The 12,043-nt window shown below is 40.1% G+C and overlaps 1 protein-coding gene across 1 annotated transcript in view; it reads right to left on the minus strand.

Annotated features, from left to right (window-relative positions):
* Nucleotides 1–6,429: 6,429 nt before the first annotated feature.
* KCNC2 (potassium voltage-gated channel subfamily C member 2) overlaps nt 6,430–12,043 on the minus strand; it is a 107,976-nt gene continuing 102,362 nt past the window's right edge. The window contains exon 5 of the mRNA XM_009278933.1: nt 6,430–7,555. Coding sequence (XP_009277208.1) covers nt 7,446–7,555 — 110 coding nt within the window. The 3' untranslated portion in view covers nt 6,430–7,445. The remainder of the gene's footprint in view (nt 7,556–12,043) is intronic.

Genomic DNA, 12,043 nt, shown 5'->3' on the forward strand with positions numbered 1-12,043 from the left:
ATTATTATTATTATTATTATTTTCCCTTCCTTTTCTGTCCTATTAAACTGTCTTTATCTCAACCCACAAATTTTACTTTTTTTTTTTCCAATTCTCTCCCCCATCCCACTGTGGGGGGGCAAACGGCTGTGTGGTGTTTAGCTGCCTGCTGGGTTAAACCACAACAGCATATAACACAGTTTGTCTAGTATTTTAAATAGGCACAGGCAATGCAGGAATGACTGAATCAAAAACTTAACAGTTACTGCCTAAAGATTCAAATACAGATAAGTGAAACAGGCTTCCTGGTAATAAGGACAGTAGAAGTCTAGAAATTATGCCCTGTTTGAAGGGTACTGAGGACTATGAATAAAACTTAATGAACAGCTTTTGTCTAGGGCTAGGATATAAAAACTTTTCTTAAAGTAAATTCTTATAGTTACGTTAGAGGGATGTTTATTCCCTGACATTAATTTAGCTAATACACCTATTTTCATTGTATTTATCTTTGGGTCTGAAGGGAATTTGGTATTACAGTAAGTCTTAAAAAGGGCAGAAAGAATCATGTCAGTATTTGTCATTATTTTTGATAAATCATGATATATTCAGCACTCCAATCATTCTGCTCAGTACTATTATATTGACTGGTAAATCAATAGTTCAGTGAATATGTGGTTGGAAAATCTAATTTCTGAATTTGGTTTCTAAGCAATCATCTCTATCCGTTTTTTGGCATGTCCCTCCGCAGTGCCCCTGGCACTGGCCATATTCCAGTTGCAAACTGCTCTTCATTGATAGCTGTGCTGCTTTTAGACAGCACTTTGTGGTTCCCCAATTTAATGTTCCCAACTGTGGTGGCCATACAAAAGGAGATGCAGAGAATTGCAAATTCATTCCAAGCTGGGCTGGACCCAACTGCATAAGGCGACATCTCCAGCAAGTTTTAGTCAACTTCACAAGGAGACTCAGTCCTGTATTCCTCTACCCTTGTGATTAAGGTCCAAATTCCCTTACCTTTTCCCTTCCCAGCATCTCTCATGCAGGCTACAGATGCACTGTAAGGAGGAGACAGGCAAAGGAGGCATGTGGGTAAGTCCTGAATACAGGATGGGCAGAGTTGAAGCTAGGAAAGCTGCAGAAGGCAGAGAGCATTGAAGGCACGTGCAAAGAAAACAAGGGAATAATCTACATAGTGGGTTCAGGAGACTGCAGAAGGAAAAAAAAGCGAACAAGTAACATGAACTCTGCTTAAAGCTTCTCAGGTAGCGAAATGCTCTTCCAAGAAGTGTTTTTGAAGTATGCCTGGAGCTCACATGACAGGATGGTTTCAGTCAGAGATGTATTTCTTGCAACAACAAAAAAAAGAGAAGAAAGCTTGGGAGTCAATGTGGGGACATGTCAGTCCCACGTACACCTGAGTATGAGCCGCCTCCCAGGCAGGCTCTGATTGCACACTCCCTTCCTCTTCCGAGAAGAACGCAAGTGCTGAAACAGAAACTATTTCTGGGGCAGTGGAGGGGAAATGTTCATGAAGTAGCCTTGGCACGACACATCTGCAAGAGTGGGCGAAGTACCAGGAGGGGCAGGCACTGTAGCAGGGGCACGTTGCCTCTGCGCTGAGCCTCTGCCCCTGCACCAGGAGGGAGACAGATCCGGCTACTTTTTCTGTCAACAGACACTCGCAGAGATGAATTTGACCCATACTGAAAGAGGTATCGAAGATATGGGTAAAATCACTTTCTGGGCATGCTTGATCCATCTTCTTTAGCTCTGGAGAAACCCAAGCAGCTTGCTTGGAGTAGGCACCAGGCATGCAGGGGACAGAAGTGTTGCCACGCACCCTGCAGGTGACTTGGGTGCGGAGGTTACAATCGCCTTCTCACCCCTGCACCAGGGAGGGCAGGTTGGACCTTCCAGCTGGAGCGTGAAGCTCCGAGCACTCGCACTGACTGTTCTGCTGCAGCTGCAGCAGCCGGTGGAGGATGGAGAAAAGGGGAATGGGGCACAGATAAAAGCTGTGACTGCATATCCTTATGACTACTTGTACTCAAACCAGGATCAGTGACCACCGCGATAAATCACTACCCCCCCCCCCAACTGAAATAGGTTTGAATACTAAGATGTTGGTGATAAATATTCTGGAAATGTCCATGACACAAACCAGTTGCTTCCCAAGACCTAGTTTTGCTTAAGTAAGCCAAGGACAGTTTTGCCATTCATTTCAGTGAGGCCATTTCATGGTGGGAACTTGTTCAGATAATGTCCTGTACTGAGAAAACTCTTCAATAATTACAGATGAACCTATCAAGTTTGCGCATAAGTTCTTCTCTGAGCTCAGTGCTAGTGCTGTTAAGCTCTATGATTGCTCCATCATTGACAGATTTAAAGCAAACTTATCAAGGGTTAAGTAGATGTTATAAACAGCAGTAACTAAATAAATTTTGTTGCCATGATTTCCAACCAAAACTAAGAAGAGGAGTTTCAGAACTGGAAAAGTTACAGTCAATGTCAAGAAACTGACATAGGGAAAGCTTCATATTTTTATTTCTGTGTGGTCGCAGTTACATGTGGCAGATTCCATAAGGGTTCAAGAAAACCATGTCCTTCAGTGCTCCCTCTACCCCCCTTTCCAGTGTTCCAGTTCAGAAGAAACCTGATTTTTCATGGTGGCAAAATGCAAAAAGTACCAATAAACAATGGCATCGTTTTAAGACTTTCAGAGTGCCAAACACTGCATCGTACCAACAACATTCATAGGCATGAAGAAAATAAGATTTTCATAAAACCCTGGTGCTGCATTTAGTCACAAAGCAAGGAAATCCCTGTAAGAAACTGAAAATCCATTCTATATTTAGCATCAGCCTAATAGGATAACGTGGTTACAGTTTACTATTCTTCAGATTGATGGAGTTTTGCATTGTTTCACTGCAAAGGCCAAGCTTCTTAAAGAAGTCTGATCTTGCTGCTTTTGCAAATAAGCTGTCTTAAGGTCAAGGGAAACAACTTCCACTTTCTTCTTTTGGTAGTTCATTATCTTATGCAGGTCTAATGCTGCTCTGAGGCGGCCAACACGAAATCGTCTGCTTTCCGTGTTTTAAAGAAAGGGTGCCTGTACCATTCTGCAAGACAAAGATGGATTACAGCCATCTATTACAGCCTCAGTATTTCCCAAGCCATATCTTTTTCTTCATATTACAATTCATGTTTACAGTCCTATAGGAGTCACAATCTTTCTATAGAGAAAACATTTAACTTAAAATAGTCCTCTCTGACTTGCCCTAGCATCTTATCTCCAAATCCCATTTGGGGAGAAAACTGAGAGCTTCATGCGATAGTAAAATGCAGTGATGCTCTAACCAGATGCAGCAAATAAAATGAACACATCCTGAAAGTTTTAGTATAGCCTAGCTGTGGCCCTGGTTTTAAACTGGTCTCCAGTCTTCTGCCTGCAAATAATACAGATGTTAAATGAAATGCATAACATTTTGGTGCCAAATTTTCAAAAAGTGTCCACCTCCAATTTCTTTTTTTTAAATATGCTAGAATATTGCCATCTGTGAATGTGAAGCTGTGAAAGTAGGAATCTGAAATCTGTCAGCTGTTCATCAAAATGCTCATGAGAAAAAAAATGCAAGCAACAGAAGGCTGGGTTTTGGGGAGGAGGTTGCAGAGGGCGGGGGAAGCATGCATATTTTGCCAGAAGGCAATGAGAAGCCACACGTAGACCACGGCTCGGGATGCTTCCGCAGGCTGTGCCGTGGAGCCAGGAGCTCTGCACCGCTCACACCTGGCTGGAGCACAGCCCAGCGTTCCCTCAGAGCCGGCGCGTGACAGATCCCCGTCTCTGGGGCCAGGAATTAGACACCTCTGCAATTTCAACATGTCCCAGGGATATTCAGTTAAGCAGGAGAGAAATGCTGGTAATGGCACACCAGCTAGGTACCCAACACTAACATCTCAGTATTTGCTCATAAGCCAACTCTTGACTTTATAAACCACCATCTTTTAAATAACTTGCCTCTTTAGAAATTAAATAAATAACAAGTATTTCCAAGGGGAAAATAATGTATCATAAAAATATTAATATTTCTGATAACTTTAACCTGATAGAAACCTTTGCTTTTTTGGTAATTTCTTCTCACTCAGGTAGTATTCAAAAGCTCTATTATGGAATCGTTCAAGCCACTGCTTGTAATACAGCATATTAATATATTCATTTTCTCTTTCTAGTAGCAGTTTTCCATTCCAATTTCCTTTATCTGACTTCTGCATGATTTGTTCTGATGATAAAATGCCCTCCTCTTTCATATAGTTAATTCATTCGTGACTTTTAAAATTCATATCTTCACATTAAACATGCTGGCAAGTTTGCTCATGTCAGATTGGTCCCTTCCCTCTCTAGTTTTCAGTAACCCATCTGAACAGAGGCTTCCTTAAATTTCCTCCTCTTTTAACAGTTTTAATTTAATCCAGACCTTTTGTAAGAGAACTTTTATGAACCATAATTGTTTCACACATGAAAAAGCCCCCTGACACACAGCATTATATTAATTATCATTAGCTGCATGCTTCTTAGCAATTCTGGCACCAGTTGACAGTACACACCTATAACACTCGTAATACAGTGTCTCAAAATTCGCTGGAAGAGCAACTTTTTCTCAGTGCTCAATGAGGCCCCATAAGAACAGTAACTGTGTTCAAAGTCTGAAGGTCCCATAATCTGCTCATCTCCACAATACGTCACAGCTTTTGATCTCTGCACCAACCCTGCTGTTGCACTAGTTTATTTTTCAAAAAGATGCTTATTTTTGACATTTTGATTTTACAACTTTAAAAGGTGAACAAGCAACAGCCTTTGGTAAATTGTCTTAATGGATGCATTGCTTCTAAACTCAGTGCTTGTTTATCTAGTTTTGACTTCTAACCCTCGAGTCTTACTTTTACAAGGATTAAATAAGTTTTTGGGCTCTTAAAGCAGGCCCAGAAATGCCCACAACTGCCCATTGGTGAGTATTTGATCCCCAGGATACCTACACTCACACAGCATCTTCCTGCCTGACCCAAAACTCCTTCCTCCAGGCGCAGTTTTGCTTCTGCAGGGCTGAAGGCCTCTGGGGGCTCGGGTAGATCTGCTCTGCATAAGCGCATCGCACTGTGAGGACCCCCTTTACAAAAGATCGTTGTACCTACTTACTTTTAAAGGATGGCCAAAAGGGGAAGTGAATGTAAATGTGCTGCCCATCCTTTACCTAGTATGAGAGACATAAGAACTGCATTACCCTGAAGAGTGAAGCCTAGGTTCAAAGCCTTCCTCAGTCTGAGAAAGTTAAACCTTGGTGGCCTACCTCCCATGAAAATGCACTTTCACCCTTTCTTGGGCCCAGAAGCGGGGGAAGAACAGGCGGGGGCTAGTCTTTGAGGGCTGGTGGTTAAGCCAACTCTTCCTCTTAGAACAGTGAGATTTGGGTTGTAGTCCCAAGACACACGAATAGTTAACAGACTCACCATCAGCTTGTCCTCCAGGTGTGCTTTAAAAGAAAGCATTTAAACATGGGCTTGGTTCTCTAGGGGAAAAAAAAGTAGCTACAGTCGGGATATTCTCTACTCAAGGTCCTGTGTCAGTGGAGATCCATCCAGGCTTAAGCTCCTTACCATCCAGAGACAGTAGAAGTCAGACACCATCTGGCCGTCTGTTTTCTACAGTCTTGCCCAACACAACGCACCACCTTGTCTGCATCCCATCTAGGGCTCCTCACCGTCCCTGTGTAGCACTGAGGAAAGCCAGACAACTCTCTCTGGGTGCTTGGGGGCAGACATCAGACCTGCGTGTCTGGAGCTGGCTGTGAGCCTTGTCCTGGCTAACCACTACACCTCTTCTTCATGTGGGTACTGCTCACAGGTCACAGTACAGACAACTTTTAACCTTTGGGCAAACTCAGCACATTGACCTTTCATGGTATGTCACTATAACACATTTTGCAAAACTTGAACACCTCTTGATCCTGTGTTCTGGAATCTTTCTTACATTCCAGCACCTTTTCCAAAATACTGTGGTAACAGTCTCCCAGATCATGTGTACAGCTGTATTAGCTCCCTCACCCCTCTGAGACATTCTGCTTATGTATTCGGGGATTTCACTGGTTGCCCCAAATACAGTACTAGATTAGGATTTTTAAGCAACCATTTATCACCTCCTTTTTAGGTTGACTTCACATCAGGATGCAATAAAACTGCCTTGAGTCTAATAATATCTAGCCCAATTACAACTTCTGCACGAGGCGTGGGGTCATTAACAAGAAGGAAGATTTTAAATTGTTTTAGAAGCCAGCTCATGCTAGTTTTTGAATTAGCTCCTCATGTACCCCAGGAAACTGGTTTAAGAATTGGGATGGCCAGTGGCAGGCAGGGGACCGATACAGCTAAAGAAAGCGCATGAGCCACTTCAGAAGGTATGTTCCAAGTTCCTCCCCAGGTCTTTTGCCTTTTATTCTCCAATTCAGGTATTACATTTCCACTGGTTTCCACCAGGATTGTGCATGCACCTTGACATGTTCACAGAAGTTCCACGATACAGAGTTTCACAACTGGGACAGGTCCCTACAATCGGGACACCAGGGTGACAAAACAGATTCTGGAGAATTTCCTACTGAATAGGATGGAGAGAACATAATTACCACATCGTAGCACTACAATGCCTCATAAACATAGAATAGAATAGACTAGATCCATTTACCACAAAAATCACAGAAAGTAACTGATCAAAGAATATCTCTTTTATGTAAAATATACATTTGTAGGATATAATTTTAATACATCTTTTATACTTATTGATGGTGGGTTTGCAACACTTTGAATTAAAAAAAAAAAAAACAAATAGTCTTGCTGCCAGAATTTTATTTCTCATAATACTTATAGTTTGAGGTAACAATGAAAGAAGACTGTGTGCTGTGAACAGAGTCGGTGATGTTTGTCTGCAGTCACATTTCTGTTATCAGAGTGAAAAGTAAACTTAAGACTTGGCATGTACACTAGAATTCATACAAGTATAGGTCATGGCAAACCGAGAAAGCAAGGACTTATGCAAACCTACTCTGTTCATATTTGTGACCTTTGCAAAATATACCATTATTATGACAGAAGTCAAGACAGATGTAGTTTACATCACTACCATTATTAAGTGTGTGTCTTTGTATGATCCACAGCACAACTGCAGGAACCAGGAAGAATACATACAGGGGTGTGGGTCTTTGCATGGAGCTTTAGCAATGATGACTTGAATTCAGCTTTCTTTGATATAGATAAAAACTGATATTCCATGCACAAGTTTTATTTACAACTGACTCATCAACAGTGACTAGTCACCCCTTCCTCTGGCAGCAGTAATTATGAGCAGTCTCTAATCTTCTTTAACAAGCTCTACTTCGCATGTAAAGTCTCAGTGACCTCCTCAAGGCGTGAGTTGTTTATCAGGGCCCATTCAGCAGCAGCAGTCTCTTTCCAGTACAGTCCTTGGTATGGCTAAATTCCATTGTCCCTTTTTCAGCAGTCAAAAATCCATGATAAATTCTGTACAACACTGTAGTTAATATAACAGCAGCACCAGATATTATATTAATTCCTTTGCTAAAAGCTGTTTGCAATTATCTCTCTATTGACAATATTTTACCAAAACTAAATCAATGTACATCTCTAAATATCAGAAATGTATACTTTGATAAATACATTATTGTACAAGAATTCTGACATGCAGGTCATGCTATTGGGCTAGGCTATATACAGAAGAACATGTTACATGGTCAACAATAAATTGTATTTCTTTTCCTAACAAAAAATAAAACATGACAATCAGGGATTATTCAACAATCTCAAGGATCCCTTAAGATTTGGGTTGTTATGGTCTTTCTCATGTAGTTCTAAAACTCTACGGTTTAGGGTAATTTTTCCTCACCAGCCCAGAACATCAAATCTGCCATTGCATTTGTCCTGTTGCATAAACAGAGGTTAATATTGAATGAAAAAGCCACTAGAGGAGACACAGTTTCAAAACTGTAATGAATGCTGGTTGCTAGGAGGAAGATTGATGCAATAGGCAACCGGTCAGTACTGTAAAGCCGCTATTAAATCCCACTCGAAAAATCTTCAGAGTGCTCACATGAGTTAGTCTAGATGATACTAACTTGCACTTCAAAAATATATATATTTGTATCTATACACATAAGTATAGTCCATATGAAAAAAAGAGAAAAGGAGAAAAATGTCCTTAGTTAACCTTACAAGAGGGGGGCATTTTAACAGTATCTCTGTGCTTTATGGAGACAGATGGAGAATACAGTAGACAGGTTGCAAAACAGACAGACGAACAACATATAGGACAAAGCACCTCAAAAAACATTGACTGAAGAAATTTTTGAAGCTCATGAGCCAGAGGTATAAGGCTGGTCAAAAACCCAACTTGAGAACTACTACCCTCTTACAGTGGTACAAAAAAGCCCCCAATAATCTTCTCAAATTTACTTGGTACTCAGCCTCTGAACATGTTGAAGAACCCTGGAGTAGAGAAATGACTACAGTACCAAGCAGCACTTGCTAGCTTAAAATTGCAAGTCTGGATGGCGTTTACCTTTCTTGCATGTTTTGTGCCTTCCCCAAGCCATTAAGAAAGAGATCTGGCTTCTGCTTGCGTGTAACCAGTAATGACAACCTCTTTGCAGTTATCTGTGTGCAAACAACCGGAGACATTCAGAACTCTGATACAGCAATCCAGTACCGAAGTAAGTTAATCACAAAATAAAGCCATTTATAAACAAGTAGATCGTTAAAAAATAAAGGAAAAGGTTAAACAAAGAAAAACAATCCCACATGCAGACCAGTTTATCAGTGTTTTCATTTCAGCAGGATGGTACAATGCGAGAACACACATCCAGAGCCCCCTGCGGTCTCCGCGATCAGCAACACTGCTTGTCAGGTGATGGAGACAGGATGGTCCATGCAAATGAGCAAACCCAAGTCACATTGTGTGCAACCAAGACACGATTCCAGACATCTTCAGAATGGATTAGAGTCACAACAAATGGAGGTTCAATGGAGTGACTGATAATTAGTTGGAAGCACATTATTTTAAGTAAATCTCCCTGAAAATATCCTTATTTATTGAATATACTGGCCAACGGCATCCACTAACTGTCCTTTTATTGCCACAGGAAAGTAGGACAATGTAGTAGAGAAAAGGAGAAGCGCTACCTTAGGTAATCTTTAAAAGCCAAGATAAAGATCTTCAGCTACCCAAGTGGCATTTCTTACTACTGACAGTTATATCATGCAGGAGTTATACCATATTTGTGGAGCCTATGGTTAATGCTACATTTATTTCCAATATGTGGTAAACAGTATTTGAGTTAATACTATGTAGCCGATTGATGCCATCTGGTTTACAAGATGGAAGGGATGGGAGACCGAGAGCGCCTTAGAGGACAAGGTGAGCTGTAGGGTGATGTTACTGGAGACAGTCGCAGAGCATTGCCTGTCAAGCCAGCTATGTTGTTTAAGCTTCGAGATTTTTCATAGCCTTGTATGAGAAAATGCACAGACATCAGTTGAATTCAGCCAAAAAATAGACAAAGACAAACAATACAACATAATGTAATCCAAGGAGCTATCTGGGACTCAGAGGGAATCTGCCTCCAAAAGAACTCAATGCTGAGACACATTACTACCAAAATAAGTAAAATTATTTACAAATTAATGCAGCTATTCTTTCCCAGAAAATTAAACAGACCATCACACAAGAGGTCTGACCCGCTCTTCCACATCCCATCTTGCACTCAATGCCACCCTGTTGGCTTCAGCAGGGTTGCACAGAGTGCAAGATAAAGGATCCCAACAGGGTTACTGGGTGAGCTATCTGGCTAAGCATAATCAAAAACCCATTAAGACAGACTATAAAAACTGTTAGAATTATATAATCTCTGCTAAACCCAATTCCTAATAAAGGATGATTTTTCTTAAAAAATAAATAAAATAAAAACCAGATAAATTGCATACAGTATGTGTAAATCACTTCTGCAGAGGATTGAATGATGATATGGGAAAGAAGCTCCATCTTCAGAAATATTAACCCTAAGACTTTTTATCTAATATTAAAGTATAATAAGATAACAGAGTTTGACATATTTGCAAATGCCTCCTGATTGGCGAATTTAAAACACCACATTTGTGCTCCTTCTCCAGCTGACTCAAATTAAATAAAAGGTGTTAATCCACATGTGCAAGTAGTAAATAATTAATCACTAAACGAGGCAACCACATAATGCTTCACAATTTGGAGGGAACATTGCACTTGCAGACGTTTCTGTTCACATACGCTGTGAGCTCTAGCTACCTACTTTTTGCTACATATAGATTGTTTTCACCTTGTAGAGTCTATGCTGTAAAACGACGGAAAAGCATTGCTATTCACTACATCACTATCGTCATATTCAAGTATTTTCAATAGCACCTGAATAAGCCCACTTATGAAGAAAAGGATCAGTCCATCGGTCTGGAGAGAGATATCATCAAGGAAATACAACGAAGATGAAGCTGGACAGGACCTCGCTCCTGAAGTACATGGATAAGTGTTTCACTGCAAGCATGAGAAGCCCCATTGATTTCAATGCACTATCTATTTCCTTGAAGACAAGTATGCATCTAGGCATTTGTCAGGTTAAGATATTCAGGTATAAATTGCTTACAATGAAATACTGAGACTTTTCCCACAGAAACTATAAAATGTCAATGACAATACAGCTAAACATTACACGGGACATCACCAGACATTTTTTTTTCTTATTGAAACAGTTACTGGCTCAAATTCCAGATCTCCAGATAACAGACAGTTCACAGACGGTTGTTAGCATCTTCAGGAAAAATCGTATCTTAGGTTCTCCCCTAAAGACAATTAACATATTTCTTACCTACTGAGAATTGCATACTGTAAAACTATACTTAAAGCAAATGTATAACCTCATGTCTGCAAAAACATCGTGCAATGTTATCTCCAGATTGCAAGGGCAGGCTAGACTGTGATGCTTCACAGACTTCTGATACTTTTCAAAAACAGCCTCCAGTTTCTGAGTTTCTATCAGTATTTACACAGGTTAGAAAGAATCATGTTTGAAAGAGGAATCGAGGGGAAGCACAATGCTAGTGTATATATTTAACCTCCCCTGTAAACATAAATCTTACCAAGAAAAAAGTCAAAATCAGACAGATTTTTTTAAAAAGTCAAAATAATCAGGTAGCTTTTTTTACACAGAAACTAGGAAAGTATTTCTTCCTGTTACTTTTCTAATGATGAAAGCAAAGAACTGATAGAGGAAGATGTTAAAGATGATAAAGAAAACAGGAACTCCTAAAAAATGAAAACCAGATACACAAGATGACTAGAGATAGAGGCATGATCCAAAATCGGGTATTTTAGTGGGGTTAAATAATCAGGTAGCTTTTTTTACACAGAAACTAGGAAAGTATTTCTTCCTGTTACTTTTCTAATGATGAAAGCAAAGAACTGATAGAGGAAGATGTTAAAGATGATAAAGAAAACAGGAACTCCTAAAAAATGAAAACCAGATACACAAGATGACTAGAGATAGAGGCATGATCCAAAATCGGGTATTTTAGTGGGGTTTGGATCAGCTCTGAATCAGTATCATCTTAGAGATGGAAATAAGGTGTTCATGCAAAAAAGCTCAGAATAAATGATTATTGAACACAACCAAGAACCAACCAAGGAACCAACCAAACAAGAAGGATGTACCAAAAGAAAGAAAGGGAAAAAATAAAATGAAAAAGTAGTAGACTTGATGTGTGAATTCAAGTATTCAAAACCATTTGGATGCTACTTGAAGCAGTTTTCTGCCTATGAGCTAAATTCCCTACTCTGTATAAAATAAACTGGAAAGCCAGTGGCTAAAACATTTCAGCCTAGACTAAGGTTATCATCAGAGCCAGTCAAAGAGCACATTTCTCATTGAGAAACTGACAGTTCTGAACTCAAGCCCCATTTTTCTAGTAAAAACTATGAAAC

Source organism: Aptenodytes forsteri, unplaced genomic scaffold (assembly GCF_000699145.1).
Source record: "Aptenodytes forsteri isolate BGI_AS27 unplaced genomic scaffold, ASM69914v1 Scaffold259, whole genome shotgun sequence".
Taxonomy (NCBI): Eukaryota; Metazoa; Chordata; class Aves; order Sphenisciformes; family Spheniscidae; genus Aptenodytes; species Aptenodytes forsteri.